This window comes from Trichomycterus rosablanca, chromosome 1 (genome assembly GCF_030014385.1).
Source record: "Trichomycterus rosablanca isolate fTriRos1 chromosome 1, fTriRos1.hap1, whole genome shotgun sequence".
In the NCBI taxonomy this organism is placed as follows: Eukaryota; Metazoa; Chordata; class Actinopteri; order Siluriformes; family Trichomycteridae; genus Trichomycterus; species Trichomycterus rosablanca.
The window spans coordinates 34,679,829-34,704,189 of NC_085988.1; the positions used below are offsets into that span (position 1 = coordinate 34,679,829).

General features: G+C 39.3%; 1 protein-coding gene across 1 annotated transcript in view; it reads left to right on the forward strand.

Moving 5' to 3' along the window:
- Positions 1-24,154, forward strand: part of LOC134310281 (proprotein convertase subtilisin/kexin type 5) — a 51,301-nt gene extending 27,147 nt beyond the window's left edge. Inside the window, exons 10-16 of the mRNA XM_062991833.1 lie at positions 240-482; positions 1,434-1,679; positions 5,169-5,367; positions 12,514-12,719; positions 13,914-14,014; positions 17,241-17,412; positions 20,351-24,154. Coding sequence (XP_062847903.1) covers positions 240-482; positions 1,434-1,679; positions 5,169-5,367; positions 12,514-12,719; positions 13,914-14,014; positions 17,241-17,412; positions 20,351-20,757 — 1,574 coding nt within the window. The 3' untranslated portion in view covers positions 20,758-24,154. The remainder of the gene's footprint in view (positions 1-239; positions 483-1,433; positions 1,680-5,168; positions 5,368-12,513; positions 12,720-13,913; positions 14,015-17,240; positions 17,413-20,350) is intronic.
- The last annotated feature ends 207 nt before the right edge of the window (positions 24,155-24,361 follow it).

A 24,361-nucleotide genomic window follows, 5' to 3' on the forward strand; every position in this document is an offset into this window, starting at 1 on the left:
TTCCCAGAAGAGTTGAAGCTGTTATAGCTGCAAAGGGTGGGCCGACATTATATTAAACCCTATGGATTAAGAATGGGATGTCACTCAAGTTCATATGCGTGTGAAGGCAGACGAGCGAATACTTTTGGCAATATAGTGTATGTGTGAACAACATATATCCTTATTTCTGTTATAGCCACTTATCAATTCAGTTCTGTGTCTAATTCTGTGTAAACATTCTTTGTTTGTTGTTGCATTAGAGTGCAGCTTTCTGTACCTGCTTTTGGATGGCATGTGTAAAGCAAGCTGTCCTGAGGGTTATTTTGAGGATCTGGACCAGGGGATGTGCGTGCAGTGCCATGCATCGTGTGCTACATGCTCAGGCCCGCTTTCAGATGACTGTGAGAGTTGTTCTGTTGACGCCCCAAAGCTGTATGAAGGCACATGCTCAGAGGAGTGCCCGTCAGGCACCTACTACCTGACCACCAGCATGGAATGCCAAGGTAATCCGGTTTGTCAATACACACATCTGGCTTTATATATTAGGAGACTCCTCCTTTTCTGTTTCTTCATCACTGTGCAATGTCCATAAAGACATGGTCTAAGTTTGGTTTGGAGGAAACCCAGAGGCATGCACAGAGCTGTCCACTACACATCAAACGTGCTGTTTTTATTGATATTTAATTGATATTCAGATTAATGTCTCAGTACACTCAATAATCAGAGTTTTAAAAAATACCGTTTTTTAAACCAGCTAGAACTGGGTTTTGGACGTCATACAATGCAATTAACGCACTTCTTATCACGTACACCATGTACACCTTCAGTAACATTCTTTTGTAGCAGGATTCTTGAAATATTAGAATATGACTACTGGCAATCATGCCCTAAGCATATTTACATTTTCTAGTAGTAGTAATTGATTATGTATTAATATTTCTAGTGTAAATTAACAATTTATTTATTTCACATTAATAATGTAAATGTTTACACTTTTTTTTATTTAGGCAGAGTTTAAAGTTTGTTGTTGTATGTAGTACATAACCAGTACCTGCCAGAAGTAGGCCTGCTGTAGGCCTCTTGGGAGCCTCCCGGCATAGTTTTCTTCTTGTGTTTTCATCAGGTTGATGTTGACTGTGTTTCATGGTATATGTAATGTACCATCTTTTTTACCCTTATTCTTTGAGACTCTATAAGCTCTTTGTGTAAGATTCAACTAAGTTAATGTCAGAACAATCCCACAGGAGCAGTTAAACTTTATAAGGTGTCAATCACTTTAATTAATGACAGGTGTCACTGACTGCTATTTAACATGACTTCAGCTTAAAGTCACTCATAATGCTGTGCGTACAGCCTTTATTAAAGTGATTTTTTGCATGTGCGATAATAATAGTTCTCTTAAAGACCCATGAAAAAGTATTGCATGGTTTGTCTAATATCTTGTTCTCCTTCAGAGTGTCATCAGACATGTGCATCATGTGTGGGCCCAGAACCCTTCCAGTGCTCCCAGTGTGTGAAAGGTCTGGCTCTGGACCCAAACACTATGATGTGTGGTGTGACTGGAAGCTCAGACTGCCCACCCAGAACCTTTCTCCATGCCAACCAGTTTACATGTCAGGCATGCCATCGCAACTGTCAGTCCTGTGAGGGCCCCGGGCCTGCAGACTGCCAGACTTGTGCCCTTCCTCGATATCTGCATAGTAAGTTCACACTGATTTACTCGGATACATGATATCTTTAATTGGTAGAGCCTTTGTGCTTTAGACTGACCTATGATTGTTTAAAGCAACAAATTATTCAGCATAAAATCAGGAGTACTTAATGAACAGAAGGCAAGCAGTGAAAAGTAGCTTGAAGTTTAAAATTACATGCCCTAAAGCTTAAATCTACAAATATTTTAAATCTGGTGTTGTTTGATTATTTCCTTTATGTTATATACTATATTATTATACTGTATACTATACTGATGTAAAATCATTTAAGATATTATAGCACAATGGTAGCTCAGTGGTTAAAGTCTGAATATAGTGACGCTGCAGAAATCCCAACTCTTCCGAGACATGCATGCTTTATTTAAGTGTAGGGCGGCGTGGTGGCTAAGTGGGTAGCACTGTCGCCTCACAGCAAGAAGGTCCTGGGTTCAATCCCCAGGTGGGGCGGCCCGGGTCCTTTCTGTGTGGAGTTTGCATGTTCTTCCCATGTCCGCGTGGGTTTCCTCCGGGTGCTCCGGTTTCCTCCCACAGTCCAAAGACATGCAAGTGAGGTGAATTGGAGACACTAAATTGTCCATGACTGTGTTTGATATAACCTTGTGAACTGATGAATCTTGTGTAATGAGTAACAACCGTTCCTGTCATGAATGTAACCAAGGTGTAAAACATGACGTTAAAATCCTAATAAACAAACATTTAAGTGTATGTTAATTTTGACTTTATCTGCATGTGCCCTGAGCTTTTGTATTGGTTATCTTTTAGTCATTCATTTGCTTTAGTGTCCTTTTGTTTTGTTTCTTTTGTATATATACGTATTGGATATTAAAGAGTCTACACACCCCTGTTACAGTACCAGGTTTTGTAATGTAAAAAATTAAATGAGTCATTTCAAAACTGTTTCCACCTTCAATGTGACCTATAGTCTGTACAATTTAATTTAACAACAAACTAAGAATTTTAGGGGGAAAATGAAATAATAATCAAAAAACGTATTAACTAAAATAATGTGGTTGCATAAATATGCACACTCAACAAAGTATTAGTTTATGACAGCATTCAGTTTTTTTAAGTAAGATTCTATCAGCATGGCACATCTTGACTTGGCAAACTTTGCCCACCCTTCCTCGCAAAAGTGCTGCAAATCTCTCTGGGCCATTCTAAAACTTTGATCATCTTCTGGTGAAGTCATTCTTTTGTTGATGTGGATGTACAGTGTATCACGAAAGTGAGTACACCCCTCACATTTCTGCAAATATTTCATTATATCTTTTCATGGGACAACACTATAGACATGAAACTTGGATATAACTAAGAGTAGTCAGTGTACAACTTGTATAGCAGTGTAGATTTACTGTCTTCTGAAAATAACTCAACACACAGCCATTAATGTCTAAATAGCTGGCAACATAAGTGAGTACACCCCACAGTGAACATGTCCAAATTGTGCCTAAAGTGTCAATATTTTGTGTGACCACCATTATTATCACTGCCTTAACCCTCCTGGGCATGGAATTCACCAGAGCTGCACAGGTTGCTACTGGAATCCTCTTCCACTCCTCCGTGATGACATCACGGAGCTGGTGGATGTTAGACACCTTAAACTCCTCCACCTTCCACTTGAGGATGCGCCACAGGTGCTCAATTGGGTTTAGTCCATCACCTTTACCTTCAGCTTCCTCAGCAAGGCAGTTGTCATCTTGGAGGTTGTGTTTGGGGTCGTTATCCTGTTGGAAAACTGCCATGAGGCCCAGTTTTCGAAGGGAGGGGATCATGCTCTGTTTCAGAATGTCACAGTACATGTTGGAATTCATGTTTCCCTCAATGAACCGCAGCTCCCCAGTGCCAGCAACACTCATGCAGCCCAAGACCATGATGCTACCACCACCATGCTTGACTGTAGGCAAGATACAGTTGTCTTGGTACTTCTCACCAGGGCGCCGCCACACATGCTGGACACCATCTGAGCCAAACAAGTTTATCTTGGTCTCGTCAGACCACAGGGCATTCCAGTAATCCATGTTCTTGGACTGCTTGTCTTCAGCAAACTGTTTGCTGGCTTTCTTGTGCGTCAGCTTCCTTCTGAAATGACGACCATGCAGACCGAGTTGATGCAGTGTGCGGCGTATGGTCTGAGCACTGACAGGCTGACCTCCCACGTCTTCAACCTCTGCAGCAATGCTGGCAGCACTCATGTGTCTATTTTTTAAAGCCAACCTCTGGATATGACGCCGAACACGTGGACTCAACTTCTTTGGTCGACCCTGGCGAAGCCTGTTCCGAGTGGAACCTGTCCTGGAAAACCGCTGTATGACCTTGGCCACCATGCTGTAGCTCAGTTTCAGGGTGTTAGCAATCTTCTTATAGCCCAGGCCATCTTTGTGGAGAGCAACAATTCTATTTCTCACATCCTCAGAGAGTTCTTTGCCATGAGGTGCCATGTTGAATATCCAGTGGCCAGTATGAGAGAATTGTACCCAAAACACCAAATTTAACAGCCCTGCTCCCCATTTACACCTGGGACCTTGACACATGACACCAGGGAGGGACAACGACACATTTGGGCACAATTTGGACATGTTCACTGTGGGGTGTACTCACTTATGTTGCCAGCTATTTAGACATTAATGGCTGTGTGTTGAGTTATTTTCAGAAGACAGTAAATCTACACTGCTATACAAGCTGTACACTGACTACTCTAAGTTATATCCAAGTTTCATGTCTATAGTGTTGTCCCATGAAAAGATATAATGAAATATTTGCAGAAATGTGAGGGGTGTACTCACTTTCGTGATACACTGTATGCTTTGGGTCATTGTTGTCCAAAAAGTACAACCTTGTTCTCATCAGACCTTAACATGATTCTCTGCATTCTTTTGGCAGACGTAATGTAGGTTTTTGCAAACTGTAGCCGTGCTTGGTTGTTTTTCTTGCCATGAGTTTGAAGGTGATTGGTTGATTTGGAACACAACCACATCATCAATTATAAGAGGGTGTGCACACTTATGTAACCACATTTCTTTTTAGTTTTTTTATTTCTCCCCTTTAAGAGGTTTTAGTTGTTAAATTGAATTGCAGAGATTATAAGTCACATTAAAGGTGGAAAAGTTGAATGGGCAAAATTACACCTTTAAACTGCAACAATTTATGTCCTCAATTACTAAATTATTAAATTGTTAAACAAGTGTAATTAATAGAAAGGATGATGTGCCACAGTGGTGGAAATGTAGCTTAGAGGAGTGTATGTGAAGTTGGATGTTGGTGTGTATGGAGGGTAAAGGCAAGAGATAAAAATAGGAAAAGAATAGAAAAAATGGGGGGGCAGATGCCCATAGAACATAAAACCGGTTATCAGTAAGCAAGCACAACTATCTCATCTAAAACAGTTCCTGCAGTTCCTGGTAAACATGTCTATTGTAAATAGCAGTTGAGTTTGTTGTGTAAGTCTTATGTTTTGGTGTGTGGTTGTGCATGTAACAGATAGCTCCTGTGTGACTAAGTGTCCTGCTGGTACATACAGTGCCCATGAGGAGGCTGATGGCATTGAGCTGGGTTTCTGTATGCCCTGTGATCAGGTGTGTGCAACCTGCTCCGGGTCTTCTCCTAAAGACTGCCTGAGCTGCTCTCCTGGATATCTGCACCTTCTCTCACATCTGTGTGTCACCCATTGTCCAACAGGGTAAAACTCACCACACACTGCTGAAAAAACTACACAACACTATGATCAAACAAACTGACCTCATTTCATCTTAATTCAAAGTGTTTAATTTGTTTAGTACAGGGGTTCTCCACCTCTGGCCTGTGGGCCATTTGGGGCTCATGACACATAAGGTCTCGAGGTCTATAGATCTATTACTAGGCAATAATGCATAAGTGTGGCTCTTCAGACTGCCTGTTTTGTGGTCTATTTTTGTGGCCCGTTGCTGCCCAGCTGACAGAAAAAAGTTAAGAAATACTAATATAGTGTGATTAACAATAAAAATAATCACTGATGCAGCTTTGTGGAAATCTGGACCAAGCAGCTGGTTTATGAACAGGATAGGTCTGTCTGGTTTCTCTTAAGATTTCTTCCTTGTAATTGTATTCCTTATTTTTTCCTGCCACTGTTACCCTTGGCTTGCTTAGCATGGAATTTTTGGTTTGTCCTGGATGCTGTAAAGTTGCTTTGAGACAATGTTTATTGACTGAAAGTTCAAATCATACATACCTGAAAATAAGGACTTTTTACCAAACAGTAATTAGTATTTATATAAATATTATGAATGATTTATTAAATGAAATGTAAAAGATTTATGAATTATCATCTGTCTGAACATTTAACTATTATAATTCATATTTATAACAGAATTAATATTTAAATTCCAGTATCAGGAACATAAACAAGTAGGTTAAAAATGACCGTGGAAAGAAAAAAAAATCTGAGAAACATAAAAACCTTGAGAGAAATCAGACTCACTGGTTTACACCAATGCAAAACACCAAATACGTAGAGGCCATTTCACAAAGCTAAGAAACTTTACACACCACTAAGATGATAAGTTGTACTAATATATTTGATCCAGTACAATTTGTCATATTTTCCGAAAACCCATTAAACAATTGAGATAAATCTTACAATATTTGGACAAATAATTGTGTTCCAGTCATTTAGCTGCAGTATTAATTAAAATCCCAACCCTGACATGACAAATGTCATTTAGTCTATGTAAATATTTGACATTTCTTAACTTTTGGTGTGTATGTATTTAAAGAATGCAATGTTTCAGGGTTCTGTAATTGTACATGCAACTTCAGTCCATGTTAAACAATGGACCAGATTTTTTATGAACTCCATTAAACAAACATTATATACAATGACGTAGGTTTTTTGTTGTCCTTCACGTCTCAGAGAGGTTTACGTTATTAATGACGAGGCATGGTAAATAAGAGCACGTCAGTAAAAGGAGTAAGGTAATAATAGGCCAACATTGTTTTGCTGCCCTTAGAGTGTAGGTTACTTTTTCACAGGTATTATGGATGAAAAAGTAGCATAAAATATGAAGTTATTATATAAGTTATCAAAAATCTTTATTTTCTTAATGAAAACGTAACTGGCACCTTAAAATCTGCTCAACGTCAGACACATTGCATTTTATTTCTGCTTCTGATTGGCCAATCCGATTTAAACTTCCTTTTGTATTTTGGAGCAAAGCTTTTTCTTATAGAAAGATGAACTTTCAATAAGAGCTTTCCTTTAGTATTTTCTAATAGAGAGTTTATTTTCTCTAAATAGGGTCATTCCTGGGATAGGGTGATTTTTGGACCTTAAAACTTTTTGAAAATGAAACACTTTTAATTTGTTTTTCATGTTTTATTATAAAAAGTACATGTTATACTTTTCCAAACTAATATTGGTCAAACTAAGTTACACATGCACACCTCATGTACACTGTGACGTCTACCCTGTTACGTATTAGGTTGTAACAGGGTGGACCATAACAGGGTGGACATTCTGACATAAAATTAGACATTAGCTAGCGAGTGAGCAAAACCATGCTAGCATAACAGTGAATTCAGGCAAAGAATTCTCTGCTTTTTAGTATGATTATTTTTGAAATTATCAAATCGTATTGCTTTTCCTCTTATATTCCATAACATGGTGGACATGTTATGGATTACCATATAAGACTTTTAGGATAAAATGTGGAAAAAACAACATTAAAATGAGGCGTTAGCCACTCATCTTCCACAGTTGTTTTCCCTCCAAAGAGATCATGCGAGCTTCAGGAAATGATGTCAGTATGCAAAACAGCTCTTCATTTTAAGAGACAGTAGTAAGAAATAACAGGGTGGACAGCAACTTGAGGGACGTGAAAAACCCTTATAATCAGCAATAAAATGAAACTCATAAAGAAAAAAAATCCAAGGTTTAGAGGGACTTAAGCAAACCTTTTAAACAGTATTGAAAGACTGAGATATTTTCATGATTAAATCTCATACAGTGCCTTGCAAAAGTATTCAGCCCCCTTGAACTTTTCAACCTTTTGCCACATTTCAGGCTTCAAACATAACGATATGAAATTGTAATTTTTTGTGAAGAATCAACAACAAGTGGGACACAATCGTGAAGTGGAACGAAATTTATTGGATATTTTAAACTTTTTTTAGAAATAAAAAACTGAAAAGTGGGGCGTGAAATATTATTCAGCCCCCTTGCGTTAATACTTTGTAGCGCCACCTTTTGCTGCGATTACAGCTGCAAGTCGCTTGGGGTATGTCTCTATCAGTTTTGCACATCGAGAGACAGAAATTTTTGCCCATTCTTCCTTGCAAAACAGCTCGAGCTCAGTGAGGTTGGATGGAGAGCGTTTGTGAACAGCAGTTTTCAGCTCTTTCCACAGATTCTCGATGGGATTCAGGTCTGGACTTTGACTTGGCCATTCTAACACCTGGATACGTTTATTTGTGAACCATTCCATTGTAGATTTTGCTTTATGTTTTGGATCATTGTCTTGTTGGAAGATAAATCTCCGTCCCAGTCTCAGGTCTTTTGCAGACTGCAACAGGTTTTCTTCCAGAATGGTCCAGTATTTGGCTCCATCCATCTTCCCATCAATTTTAACCATCTTCCCTGTCCCTGCTGAAGAAAAGCAGGTCCAAACCATGATGCTGCCACCACCATGTTTGACAGTGGGGATGGTGTTCAGGGTGATGAGCTGTGTTGCTTTTACGCCAAACATAACGTTTTGCATTGTGGCCAAAAAGTTTGATTTTGGTTTCATCTGACCAGAGCACCTTCTTCCACATGTTTGGTGTGTCTCCCAGGTGACTTTTTATAGATATCTTTGAGAAATGGCTTTCTTCTTGCCACTCTTCCATAAAGGCCAGATTTGTGCAGTGTACGACTGATTGTGTCCTATGGACAGATTCTCCCACCTCAGCTGTAGATCTCTGCAGTTCATTCAGAGTGATCATGGGCCTCTTGGCTGCATCTCTGATCAGTCTTCTCCTTGTTTGAGCTGAAAGTTTAGAGGGACGGCCGGGTCTTGGTAGATTTGCAGTGGTCTGATACTCCTTCCATTTCAATATGATCGCTTGCACAGTGCTCCTTGAGATGTTTAAAGCTTGGGAAATCTTTCTGTATCCAAATCCGGCTTTAAACTTCTCCACAACAGTATCTCGGACCTGCCTGGTGTGTTCCTTGGTCTTCATGATGCTCTCTGCGCTTTAAACAGAACTCTGAGACTATCACAGAGCAGGTGCATTTATACGGAGACTTGATTACACACAGGTGGATTCTATTTATCACCATCAGTCATTTAGGTCAACATTGGATCATTCAGAGATCCTCACTGAACTTCTGGAGTGAGTTTGCTGCACTGAAAGTAAAGGGGCTGAATAATATTGCACGCCCCACTTTTTAGTTTTTTATGTCTAAAAAAAGTTTAAAATATCCAATAAATTTCGTTCCACTTCACGATTGTGTCCCACTTGTTGTTGATTCTTCACAAAAAATTACAATTTCATATCGTTATGTTTGAAGCCTGAAATGTGGCAAAAGGTTGAAAAGTTCAAGGGGGCTGAATACTTTTGCAAGGCACTGTATATCCATCACTACATCAGAATGTACAGCACTGGGGACATGGAAAAACATCTGGTATCTAAGAGATAAAAACAGTACAGTGGTGTTCAAAAAAATACTTGAAAGTGTAGGAAAGTAATGAAAACAAAACAAACCCAACAATTAGGACATGCATGCCGCTCATTCTGAGTAATCGAAGCATTGATTGAAAGGGGGTTGTTTAAAATAATAGCAGTGAGGAGTTCAGTTGGTGAAGTCATTCATTCTGCAGAAGAATGGGTGTCAATTTTGGCCCTTATTTAATGTAGGAGGGGGGCAAATGTTGCACAGGTTGGTCATAGCGCATTTCCTTCTGAAATACTGGGTAAAATGGGTTGTTCCAGACATTGTTCTGATGAACAGCGTACTTTGATTAAAAAGTTGATTGTAGAGGGAAAAACATACAGAGAAGTGCAGCAAATTATTGGCTGCTCATCTAAAATGATCTCAAATGCCTTGAAGTGACAACCAAAACCTGAAAGACGCAGAAGAAAGCGTGAAACTACTGTTCGATTGAATCAAAGAATGGCAAAGGCTCAGCCAATAATCACCTCCAGAAAGATCAAGGAACATCTGAAGTTACCAGTGAGTACAGAAGATGATTAAGTGAAGCCAATTTACCAGCAAGAACTCCTTGCAAAGTCCCGTTGTTAAGAAAAAGACATGTCCTGAATGGGTTAACATTTGCCAAGGAACACATTGACATGGCCTAAGAGAAATGGCTCAACATTTTGTGAACTGATGAAAGCAAAATTGTTCTTTTTGGGTCTAGTGGCCGTAGACAGTATGTCAGACGACCTCTGAGCACTGAATTCAAGCCAAAGTACACTGTGAAGACAGTAAAGCATGGTGGTACAAAATGATGATGTGGGGATGTTTTTCATACCATGGTGTTACGTCTATTTATCACATACGAGGGATCATGGATCCATTTAAATATATCAGAATACTTGAGGAGATCATGTTGCCCTATGTTGAAGAGGAAACATGGGTTTCCTTAACATGGGTGTTTCAACATGACAATGACCCAAAACATCTTGGTTACAGACAAACAAGATTGAGGTAATAGAGTGGCCAGCCCAATCCCCTGACCTCAATCCCAGAGAGAACTTGTGGGCTGACGTCTGAAACGCGTTTTCTTGAGGCAAAACCCAAAATTGCAGAAGAACTGTGGAATGTAGTCTAATCATCCTGGACTGGAATACCTGTTCAGAGGTGCCAGAAGTTGGTCGACTCCATGCAACACAGATCTCGGAAACAATTGTTATGCCACTAAATATTAGTTCAGTAATTTAAAGTAAAGTGAAACCTCAAACATTTTTTTCAGTTTAGAAATTTTTGAGTTTTTAAAGAAAAATGCTGGCACTGCTATTTCTTTGAACAGCCTGATATTCATTTTTCTTAACTTTCTGTAAAGGATTAACACAAACTGGCTAAATTTTGTTAATGTTTTGATTTAGAATTGAAAATATAGTATTTTCAGTGCATTTGCATTTATGGAAATAAAGGTTATTATAATGATTTTGTGCTTTATTCACTTTTTAAAAATCACTGTTATTTTTTTGAACACCACTGTATGTATACAGTAATTTTATTTGGGGGGGGGGGGGGGTAGAAAACATTGTGTTTAGTATTAGAAAGTGTTAATTATTTCAGTAAGATGTTTAGAAATTGTATTGTTTAAAATGTACTTAAGAAATACAATGATCAGTACTGGGGACACAAAAGGCACCGAATTGTAGGAATGTGACATTGTAATAAAATGTGACAGAACTTTAACTGAAAATCTCAACTCTGCATCAATTCTAATTGGTCCATCGCGTTTCATTGACATCCACATCCCGTAAAGTGAGATGTCACGTGAACAACAGCTCGAGACATTAAATACTATTTAATGATTGTGTGCCCTCTTGGATGAGTTGTCACTGAACCGAGTTGTGCCACACAGTTGAATGCAGGACTGTAAACCATACAAACACACGCAAATCTTCTTACTGACAAATCAGAGGAAGTCAGACCAATCAGACCTGTCATCTGCAAACCACCTTGGGAAAAATACAGACAATGATTGGCTCGTCCGAGGGTGGGATTGCCAGGGGATTCTCATAACTGCTACAATATGACCTCTGCTGGCTGATAGATGTTGCCAGCACAAAGACGGGGGATAATAGTGATCAGTGCAGGATTCTCCATTGTGATACAGACCTTCATATGAACCCCCTTTAAGCATGTGAAAAAGAAGCAGTCGGTTACTGCACACATCTTTGAGGGGGTGTGTAATAGTCACAGTCAGGAGTGCGGAGGAAGTGAAATTGGATATGACTAGATTGGGAGGAAAAGTGGGGAAAAAAAGCCCTAAAAATAAAGACTCTAGTTCATGCAATGAGTAAACACTACAGAGAAAACAAAACGAAAACATCAGCACACTTCTTAAGAAAAATGCTAATCCTCCTTACAAATAATCACATTACACAAGCTCCAATACACTGCACGTTGTCTCATTTTGTTCTCATACAGCCTTAAGTAAACAACGAATGGGTAAAGTATTTGTCTTTGCTTACCTTATATTTATTCATTGAAAGTATTTGTCTTTGCTTACCTTGTATTTAATCACTTAATATAGGAGCAGCCTTAACAACCTGTTAGTTCACTATACTGAAGTATGTGTTACAGTTAAACATGTCTGTGCAGATCCATTGGTATTAAAAAATCTATAGTACACTTCTGTCTGGATAGAGGTTGGATCTTGTCATAAAGTTAGCACTGAAAGTGGTTAATAAAGCCTCATTTGATGTTCCAGTTCATTCCAAGGCTGTTTAGTGGGGCTGAGGTCAGGGCTCTGTTCAGGCCACTGTTTCTTTAAACCAAACAACAAAGAGCCATTCCTAAACAATAGCTGTAAAGTTGGAAGCATATATAATTGATTTATTACCCCTATTAGCAATTGTTGTGGCTGAAACACACAAATTCCCAACATTTTGTTGTGTAGATACACAGTTACAGTGTTTTGTAGATTTCTGACAGTATCAGTCAAAAGGACTAGTAAAAGCACAGGTCTTAGTGCTTAATATCATTTATAATAGCCGTAGTGTCCTTAAACTGATGGAACCAAACTATTAATCTGAATTTATTTATCAGAGGCATAAGAATTCATGCCAATATAGGCAGGTGTTACAAATTGTGACTTTCCGTTTTTTATCCTCTATTTGCCCTCTACTTCACCAGGTACTACAATGCAGGCGAGCGCTGTGAGAGGTGTTACCAATCCTGTGAGTTGTGTTCAGGCCCGGGACCAGACTCCTGCATGGTGTGTGCCCCACCTTTGCTGGAGATTCAGGGCACCAAGGTGTGTGTGGAGCATTGCCCACACCGTTTCTATCAGAGCTTTGACATCTGCATGCAGTGCCACACCAGCTGCAAGACCTGCATAGGTACATGTACCTGAATACCTCTGCTTTTTTCATATTAACATCTGTAAATGCACAGACCTAAACAATATGTAAGGGTTTGAGTTTTCTTAGGACCACAGTAGCTGTGACACTCTTTAATCTTCTGGCAAAATCTGGGTAAAAAGGGCTTTGGTCAGGGAGGTAAAAAAGAACCCAACAGTCACTTTAAAAAGCTCCAAAACTTAAGTGAAGAGATCAGAGATCTGACCCTATTGAATAGATAGCCATCTCTGCAGCCCACTATAAGTCCGATTTTAATGGTGGATTGGCAAGAATGAAGCCACTGATCAGCCATAACATTAAAACTACCTCCTTGTTTCTACACTCACTGTCCATTTTATCAGCTCCACTTACCATATAAAAGCACTTTGTAGTTCTACAATTACTGACTGTAGTACATCTGTTTCTGTACATACTTTTTTAGCCTGCTTTTACCCTGTTCTTCAATGGTCAGGACCACTACAGAGTAGGTATTATGTGGGTGGTGTATCATTCTCAGCACTGTAGTGACAATGACATGGTGGTGTTGTGTTAGTGTGTGTTGTGCTGGTATTAGTGAATCAGACACAGCAGTGCTGCTGGAGTTTTTAAATACTGTGTCCACTCTATTAGACACTCCTACCTAGTTGGTCCACCTTGTAGATGTAAAGTCAGAGACAATCGCTCATCTATTGCTGCTGTTTGAGTTGAGTTTGAGCGCTGTTGGCTGGATATTTTTAGTTGGTGGACTATTCTCAGTCCAGCAGTGACAGTGAGGTGTTTAAAAACTCCAGCAGCGCTGCTGTGTTTTATTCACTCATACCAGCACAACACACACTAACACACCACCACCATGTTAGTGTCACTGCAGTGCTGAGAATGATCCACCACCTAAATAATACCTGCTCTGTAGTGGTCCTGGGAGAGTCCTGACCATTGAAGAACAGCGTGAAAGGCGCTAACAAAGCATGCAGAGAAACAGATGGACTACAGTCAGTAATTGTAGAACTACAAAGTACTTCTATGTGGTAAGTTGATAAAATGGACAATGTGTGTAGAAACAAGGAGGTGGTTTTAATGTTATGGCTGATTGGTGTATAGATGTATAGGTCTCTTACCATGATCTCTCTTTAAACTCTTGCATATAAAAGAGCCTCCTGTTTGTGCCGTTTACATCAATAGTGCTCGTGTTTGCAGATAACACACCTCAGGGATGTCTATCGTGTGACTGGGGCAGTATTCTACAGGATGGGGTGTGTTACCCTCGTTGTGAAGAAGGCCAATACTACTCTCAGAGTGTAAGTACTGCAACTGTTTGTATGGTATTATAATCATAGCTCTGCACTGCATAGAGCTAAAGTCATTAGTTACTACCTAGGATCACTACTTTATTTTAAGAACATGACATGTCTGAGTATTACTAGAAAGAAAAAAATTAAATAGATGAAGAGTAGATGAAGAAAAACAACATAAAGTTTCAGACCTATTTCTACTTTTAATGTGACCTATAATCTGTTGATCTATAATTGAAAATCAAACTGAAATAATGAGAGGAAAAGTAAAAATGAAAAAAAAAAAAATTATGTGGTTGCATAAAAGTGCTTTTATAATTGATGTGGCTGTGTTTACAATTTACCAATCACATTCAAAGTCATGTCAAATATTAGTCAGTACAAACCTGTATTGTATTTTTAAGGAGTTACACATACCATGGAACACAGTAAAGACAGTCATCAACAATGGATACATTTTGGCACAACAGTGACATTACCAAGAACTGGGCATCCCTCCAAAACTAATTAAAATGCATAAATCCTGGCACAGGAGGCTGCCAAGAAGAGGAGCTGCAGAAATGTTTGGCGTGTACTGGTTGTGTACTACTTGTAACAAAAAAAATCTTGTATTCTTCATATGTCTGGGCTGTGGTGGCAAGAAAAAACATCTAAGCCTGGCAACATTTTGCAAAAACCTACATCAAGTCTTCCAAAAGCATGTGAAAAAAAGAGTTGGTCTGATGAGCCATAATTTTAAAGGGTACACTATATTGCCAAAAGTATTCGCTCGTCTGCCTTCACACGCATATGAACTTGAGTGACATTCCATTCTTAATCCATAGGGTTTAATATGATGGTCGGCCCACCCTTTGCAGCTATAACAGCTTCAGCTCTTCTGGGAAGGCTTTCCACAAGGTTTAGGAGTGTGTTTATGGGAATTTTTGACCATTCTTTCAGAAGCGCATTTGTGAGGTCAGACACTGATGTTGGACGAGAAGGCCTGGCTCGCAGTCTCCGCTCTAATTCATCCCAAAGGTGTTCTGTTGGGTTAAGGTCAGGACTCTGTGCAGGCCAGTCAAGTTCTTCCACACCAAACTCGCTCATTCATGTATTTATGGATCTTGCTTTGTGCACTGGTGCGCAGTCATGTTGGAACAGGAAGGGGCCATCCCCAAACTGTTCCCACAAAGTTGGGAGCATGAAATTGTCCAAAATCTCTTGGTATGCTGAAGCATTAAGAGTTCCTTACACTGGAACTAAGAGGCCGAGCCCAGCTACTGAAAAACCACCCCACACCATAATCCCCCCTCCACCAAACTTTACACTTGGCACAATGCAGTCAGATAAGTCCCGGTCTCCTGGCAACCGCCAAACCCAGACTCGTCCATCGGATTGCCAGACGGAGAAGCATGATTCGTCACTCCAGAGAACACGTCTCCACTGCTCTAGAGTCCAGTGGCGGCGTTCTTTACATCACAGCAGCCGACGCTTTGCATTGCGCTTGGTGATGTAAGGATTGGATGCAGCTGCTTGGCCATGGAAACCCATTCCATGAAACTCTGTACACACTGTTCTTGAGCTAATCTGAACGCCACATGAAGTTTGAAGGTCTGTAGTGATTGACACTGCAGAAAGTTGCCGAACTCTGCACACTATGCGCCTCAGCATCCACTGACCCCGCTCAAGATGAAGAGAATAATACAAGGTTCCAAATATTAGTCCATTTTGGCACAAAACCTTCAGGCTTCTGGTCTTGTTTTAGAATGGTTCAGCCAGAGCCCAGACCTAGACAATTTAAGGGGTGACTTGAAGAGGACTCAATGCTTCAACAAAGTATTAGTTTAACGGTGTCCAAATTTATGCAACCACATTATTGATGATAAATATCACTTACTATTATTTTTTTTTTTTTTTTCCCCCTGGTATATTTAACTGAATTGCACAGATTATAGGTCACATTAAAATTTTAACAGGGATGTGTAGACGTTTTATGACCACTGTAATCTGTCCACACAAACATTGTATGTGTGTGTTGCAGGCATCGAATTCTAAATTTGTTTATAGTGTATTTATGAGCAGATTTATTGATGCATTTTCTCCCGATTTAGCGTAGTCAATTTGTCTTCCGCTGCTGTGAATCCCTGATTGCATTCGAGGAGGGTATATTTGCTGCTCACATGCCCTCCAATGCATGCACAGTCCTTATTTACGCTCGTGCTTCTGCACAGACGCCTCTATCTGCTAACCAGGGTCCTTACACACTGTTTGAAGAGCCCACCCACTTAGTCCAGTCATTTTCCCACCCAGCAGACATGGTGACCAATTTGTGTCTGTTTCTGGCACTGTTAATTGTGCCCGCTAGATGGTGCCCAGCCGACCAGTAGCAGACCCGAGACTCTGGGAATATCCCGCTGTGCCACTTGGACGTTGCCAGTGAAATCATTTAAAAAAATATTTTGCTGTACTTTTATCAGTTAAATATAATTTAAAAGGAACGAACAAATTACAGATTCTTTTTTTATTTTATTTTACAGAATATCCCAACTTTCGCCCAGGTGGTGCAGCGGGATATTCCACTAGCAGACCAGCGTCGAGATTTTGAACACTCTGGTTCAAATCTCGGCTCTTCTACCGGTCAACTGGGCACCATCTAGCGGGCACAATTGGCAGTGCCTGCAGCAGACAAAAATTAGCCATCGTGTCTGCTGGGTGGGGAAATTACCGGACTAAGTGGGTGGGGTCTTCAAATGCTGTGTAAGGACCCTGGTTAGCAGACCGAGGCCCCTGTGCAGAAAGTGGATAAGCCTTATGTATGAATACACCAAAGCATGGGAGTAAAATAAGGGATTGGAGGAGGCATGAGCAGCAATATATCTTCCTCGAACGCAATCAGGGAGCTACAGCAGCAGAAGACAAATTGACTACTCTAAAAAGGGACAAAATAGAAAAAATAGAAAAAAAAACTTTTCCGGAAATGTGGTTTGTCCTAACATCGGTCTGAAAGTGACATTAATATAACTATAGCTGTATTTCATTTCAGTTTTTTGGTTTGATTTATTGTTTTATTTAACTAAAATGTCTTAAATAATTAAATTACTCCCTTTAAATTATTCCCTTACTATCTGTTTTTTTAACTGATGTCCCCTGTACTGTTTATATTGTAACACTAACAAAATACTGTTTAAAATAGTTTAGTATGCTTTTTTAGTATGTTTTGCTCTCATGTCTGTGCCTATGTTGTATGTATCAGGAGAGGTGTGAAGCATGTGATGAATCCTGTAAGCACTGCTCCGGTCCTGGTCTTGAGAGCTGTGTGACATGCCACTCAGGCTTCGGACTGCAAGCTGTAACCAGAAGCTGTGTGCCCTGCTGCCAGCCTGACCAGACAGCCAGAAACTGCTGCCTCTGCCATTCTGCTTCAGGTATGCAAACAGACCACATAACTGTAAAAGACAGGGCATATAGTTTCTGACTAGTGATGAGTATGACTGTGATGGATTGGTGCCACAGCAGGTCTGTGAGGTTTAAATCAGGATTTTTACCCACTTACAAACCTTAATTCTGTTTCTTTTGAACCATTATAAAAATAACTTGCTTTTATAATTATTAACTTGTTGCTTAACTTAATTATACCTGAACTTCAGATCACAGAATGATGACCAGAAATGAGTATATACAATTTTCAGGCTAACAGCAAAGCATCCCCACACCATCACACTAATACCACAGTTTGACTGTTGATATAATGTTCTTACAATGGAACATCAAGAAGGTCCTGGGTTCGATTCACAGGTGGGGCGGTCTGGGTCCTTTCTGAGTGGAGTTTGCATGTTCTCCCCATGTCCGTGTGGGTTTCCCCTGGGAGCTCCGGTTTCCTCCCACAGTCCAACGACAAGCAAGTGAGGTAAATTGGAGATACAAATTGTCCATGACTGTGTTTGACATTAAACTTGTGAACTGATGAATCTTGTGTAACCAGTAACTACCTGTCCTGTCATGAATGTAACCAAAGTGTAAAACATTAAAATAAAACATAAAACGTGAAAATACTAATAAATAAATATTCTTATAGTGGAATGTTATGCAAGCGCTGCACAAGATGAATGATGTTTAGGTGGGCAGACAGTAGCTAATTCTGAGAGTGTCCAGTCTTATTTAGTCCAGTTATTAATTTAATGTGTTTAATTTGTTAATTGAGTAAATATGGGGGCAATAACTTTTTCTCCTTTGTGCCAGTTATAGAACACATTTTACTGTTGATATGGATACATTTGTACATGCATAAAACATGTATGAATGTTGTTGCCATCTTCGGGTATCTCAACAAATGTTCGCTGAGGCTTTGGCTGGGTAACTCAAGGAATTTCAGAGCCTTGCACAGAAGCCACTCCAGTGTTGTTTAGGCTGTATGCTTCAGGTCATTATTGTGTTGAAAGGTGAACTGTCACCCCAGTTTGAGTTTTTTTTCTGGACAAAGTTGTCACTATTACTGCTGGCTAACATAACGCTGCCACCACCATGTTTCATTGTAGCGATAGTATTAGTCAAGTGATGTGCAGTGTCTGATGTTTGTCAGGCATAGTGTTTGCTGTTCTGCTTGAAACATAATTTTTATCTGATTTAGAATGTTTTTTTCTCATGTGGCCAGAGACCTATACATTCTGATTAGCAAACTCCAACTCATCAGTGGCTTTTGTTTTGCCACTTAAAGATCCAATTAATGGAGTGCTGTAGAGATTGTTGTTCATTTATCTCTGCTAAGAGATTTATGTCATTTTGGAGCTCTTTTAGAGTGATCATTGGTTCTTTCTTACATTCTGACCCAGGACTTTCTTTGTGTAAGACCCAAATGTGCTCTAACAAACTAAGTCCACTCAATTCAAATAGCAACAGGTGGACTACTATTGAGTTTTAGATGCAACTCAAGGATAGTTAAGGCAAAATGGACACACATTACCATAATTTGTAGTGCCACTGCAAATGGTGAGATTACTTTTATAATTAAGAGATTTAAGATTTAACACAATGAAGTTCACAAAAAGCCAAAGACTGAGTATTTTCTGAATTCGTTATATGTATAAAACATCTTTTTTTTTTCTTTTCTTTACGTGTATGGCAGCCTTTCCAGTACAGTGTATGTTGAATCACAGCAGACACACACCATAAAATAAATAGCAATCACCTGAGTCACATCTTATTTAACAAGGAAAGACATGTAGAAAAAACACTGCTGTTGTATCACCATCCTCTTCCAGTAGGACCAGCTAGGTGCCAAAATTAGAGCTTGTAGTACCTGAAACATAAGTGGAATAAAAAAATACTACAAGACAAAGGAGAGGAAATAAATGAAATTTTGAGTAAGAAAAAGATTAGTTCAATTTGGTTTTACTAGCAGAGGGATACAGTAAGGGTCAGATTGGTGATTCATAAGAACAAGGTCAAACGGTGAACATTGGGCAGACAAAGCAACTTTTTGGCAGAAAGCAAAAACAACCCTCCACTGACTAAGGATGACCGCTAACTCATTTGTATGTCAATCAGTGTAGATTACATCTGTTTGGACTAGTGAAGTATGATGTATAGGGTATTAGTATAAGTATTAGTTTTTTTAATCTAGGTAAAGATACCACTGGTTTAGCCGCTCAGTTGGCGCAGTGGTAAAGTATGCTAGCGCACCAGAGTTGGGGTTTTGAGTATTGAATCTCAGCTCTGCCTTTCTGACTGGGCTGGGTGGCAGCATGAACAACGACTGGCTGTTGTTCAGGGTTAGAGGGTAAGAAAGTCAGATCATAGGTCCTTATAACTGGTTCAACTGGCTGACTGATGGTGCCTGCACAGGGCTGAGGAATAATGCTGATGGGGGTGTGGCCCTCCATACACAGTGCCCGTCAAGTGTATGAACTCGACACGTGCAGGTGAAAAATGCAGTCTGTACTGACTGTACATGCCGGAGGGAGCGTATGTCAGTTGAGAGGCGTCCTCAGTCAGCGGTGAAGGGTCGAATCAGTATAGAGGACGCAATCAGGGTAATTGGACACGACTAGATGGGACAGTGGTAGTCTAGTGGGTAGAGCTTTGGGCTATCAACCGGAAGATTGGCGGTTCAAATCCAGGCTCTATGCAGCCACTGTTGGGTCCTTGAGCAAGGCCCTTAACCCTGTCTGCTCCAGGGGCGCCGTACAATGGCTGACCCTGCGCTCTGACCCCAGCTTCCAAACAAGCTGGGATATGTGAAGAAAGAATTTCATTGTACTGTACAACCGTATATGTATATATGACAAATAAAGGATATCATCTTCGATCTTCTAGATACCTCAACTGTATCTAGAACAAATCCCTTACTGTTAATATGTTTTACAGTGCTGTGCTTGGAGGGTCCAGTTTCAGCAGATATTGATGAGGTGAATCAGAAGGCACAGGAAAGCCAACATGCATCTGCCGTTCTACCTACTACTCTGATCCTGGCTGTAGGCCTTGCACTGTGCGTATTTATATTGGTAAAGGCCCATGCCAAGAAAAGACTTTGCTGGAGGCAGAGGTATGAGAGACTGAGAGGATCGGCAGGGTCCTGTCCTGACACACGGCCCATGCCCCATGGTGTACCCGAGCCTGATGATAGTGGAGATGACGCAGATGTGGTGTACACGAGCCGAGATGGGTCGGTCTATCGCCGCTATGGCTTCATGCATGAGCCTGAGCCCGAGTATGAGGATGGTAATGAAGAGGAAGAAATCAACGAGAACACACACCTTAAAGGAGCTCAGTAAACACTTGGAGGGAAAAACATTCAGAATTTGGACTATCAATAATCTAGACAATACAGTGGTACCTTGAAACTCAACGTCAATTGGTTCTGGGACTGGCATTGAGTTTAAAAGGTGTCGAGTTTAAAGGTATTTTTTCCGATAAGGATGTATGGGAAACCTGTTAATGTGTTCCATAGTCCCGTGGAACTGCATATATTTTAGGCTTATGTAAAATAATGGGGTTGTTTTTGACTCTTTATACACTGAAAATAACACAAATCTAATATAAAAACACAAAAATAAAAAGCTGATTCTTACAATTTCTTAGAACCCCAAGCTGTAACACAAGTTTAAAAGTGAAACAGGAGGAAAATCCAGATAAACACAGATACATGTGGAGCTTTCAGAGTGAATCTGATGGTTATTCCACATAAATGCAGATTCATCTCATATGCACACTTTGATGATGTATTACCGCACCACTCTCAGCGCTGAACAAGCGACTGTTCATTGTTAATTTGAAATTAAATAAATACTTTCCCTTAAACTGAACATGTTGAGTTTAAGGGAAACGTTGAGTTTAAGGGTACAAATTTCTCAACGAAGGTTTTGAGTTTAGGGGACGTTGAGTTACAAGGTACCACTTTATTAATTATATTATTTGTTCTTTTTTATTCAGTTTAAAATTTTGTTAAATCAGTGTATGTATCAGTGTATATAGACTGTTGATTTAATATGCTGAGTGCATATTCCCTTAGTGCACTCACTGGCCATATTATTAGGAACACCATAAACAGGAGGTAGCTCTCAGCTTCTTTATTACATGGATTCCACAAAGTATTGGGCGCATTCCTTTGAGTCCATGCTCGCATCATAAATTACATTTCCTTTGACAGGTCCTTTTTTAAATTCAGTTCTAGTGATTGAGGAGGCTACTGAAATACACTGAACCCTAGTATAGTTAGTATGGTTAGGAACAATATTCAGATATGGTGTAACATTAAAAAAAAAAGGCTGGGGCCCAGCGTATGCCAAGAAGTGTCTCGCACTATCTTCAGTGGTCAAAACTGTTTATAGGAAGATCTGACCCTACTGTCTGGGGATTCAGTATGCAATCCTAAGTGGTTTTTTCTGCTTACTGTGACTGCTTGAGTTATTGTAGCATTCCAGTCAACTCGAACCAGCCAGCCCCCTCTGGCAACTCGCATGAATAAAGCCTTTTTAAACACTTTTTTGCACTATTCTGTGTGAACTCTAGAAGCTGTTGTCTGATAAACCAGTCTGTCCGCTTGTTGCAATATGCGGTGCCATTGCATTCTTATTGACATAATCCTATTGTAATGGAATGCATTGTGTTTAAAGGAGTATACTGTATAGCATTTTTTGTGCTGTAAATCTTTTCTTACGAAATGAAACAAGTTTTTCCAAGTGTCACTAACTTTTGTAATGTCAAAATCCTTACTGTAGGTTTCATTATGTAATGAACATGTTTCACAGTTGTATGAGCAATTTAAATAACATGCAATGTTGCTTTTTCTATACAGTAGACCCTTGACTTACAAATTTAATTGGTTCCAAAGGGCTGTTCTTAAGTCAAAATGTTTGTTAGTTAAACCTATTTTTACCCATAAGAAATCATGTAAACAGAATTAATCCGTGCCAGACCTCCCAAACACCCCTTACCTAGACAATACAGTGGTACCTTGAAACTCAACGTCAATTGGTTCTGGGACTGGCATTGAGTTTAAAAGGTGTCGAGTTTAAAGGTATTTTTTCCGATAAGGATGTATGGGAAACCTGTTAATGTGTTCCATAGTCCCATGGAACTGCATATATTTTAGGCTTATGTAAAATAATGGGGTTGTTTTTGACTCTTTATACACTGAAAATAACACACATCTAATATAAAAACACAAAAATAAAAAGCTGATTCTTACAATTTCTTAGAACCCCAAGCTGTAACACAAGTTTAAAAGTGAAACAGGAGGAAAATCCAGATAAACACAGATACATGTGGAGCTTTCAGAGTGAATCTGATGGTTATTCCACATAAATGCAGATTCATCTCATATGCACACTTTGATGATGTATTACCGCACCACTCTCAGCGCTGAACAAGCGACTGTTCATTGTTAATTTGAAATTAAATAAATACTTTCCCTTAAACTGAACATGTTGAGTTTAAGGGAAACGTTGAGTTTAAGGGTACAAATTTCTCAACGAAGGTTTTGAGTTTAGGGGACGTTGAGTTACAAGGTACCACTTTATTAATTATATTATTTGTTCTTTTTTATTCAGTTTAAAATTTTGTTAAATCAGTGTATGTATCAGTGTATATAGACTGTTGATTTAATATGCTGAGTGCATATTCCCTTAGTGCACTCACTGGCCATATTATTAGGAACACCATAAACAGGAGGTAGCTCTCAGCTTCTTTATTACATGGATTCCACAAAGTATTGGGCGCATTCCTTTGAGTCCATGCTCGCATCATAAATTACATTTCCTTTGACAGGTCCTTTTTTAAATTCAGTTCTAGTGATTGAGGAGGCTACTGAAATACACTGAACCCTAGTATAGTTAGTATGGTTAGGAACAATATTCAGATATGGTGTAACATTAAAAAAAAAAGGCTGGGGCCCAGCGTATGCCAAGAAGTGTCTCGCACTATCTTCAGTGGTCAAAACTGTTTATAGGAAGATCTGACCCTACTGTCTGGGGATTCAGTATGCAATCCTAAGTGGTTTTTTCTGCTTACTGTGACTGCTTGAGTTATTGTAGCATTCCAGTCAACTCGAACCAGCCAGCCCCCTCTGGCAACTCGCATGAATAAAGCCTTTTTAAACACTTTTTTGCACTATTCTGTGTGAACTCTAGAAGCTGTTGTCTGATAAACCAGTCTGTCCGCTTGTTGCAATATGCGGTGCCATTGCATTCTTATTGACATAATCCTATTGTAATGGAATGCATTGTGTTTAAAGGAGTATACTGTATAGCATTTTTTGTGCTGTAAATCTTTTCTTACGAAATGAAACAAGTTTTTCCAAGTGTCACTAACTTTTGTAATGTCAAAATCCTTACTGTAGGTTTCATTATGTAATGAACATGTTTCACAGTTGTATGAGCAATTTAAATAACATGCAATGTTGCTTTTTCTATACAGTAGACCCTTGACTTACAAATTTAATTGGTTCCAAAGGGCTGTTCTTAAGTCAAAATGTTTGTTAGTTAAACCTATTTTTACCCATAAGAAATCATGTAAACAGAATTAATCCGTGCCAGACCTCCCAAACACCCCTTACCTAACCTTTCTAATGTCTTAAATGGTCTTTTTTTTTTGTTGTAAATACAAGTATATTTTCCTTTAAATCTTAAATTATAGAATAGACATTCTTGTAATAAACAATAATAAACAATACACAGTAGTACTGTACATAAAACACACCACATCACATTTCAATACAGTACGTGTGCTGTATCACACACCATAATACATTTCCTTCTTTTTATAAAATGTATCTACAAGAAACAACAATAACTCTCATATTTCTCTATTATTTCCCTCTTTGTTTCAATAGTGTTGTATTTTGTAGGTGCAATTGCATGAAAGAAAGAATACTTTACT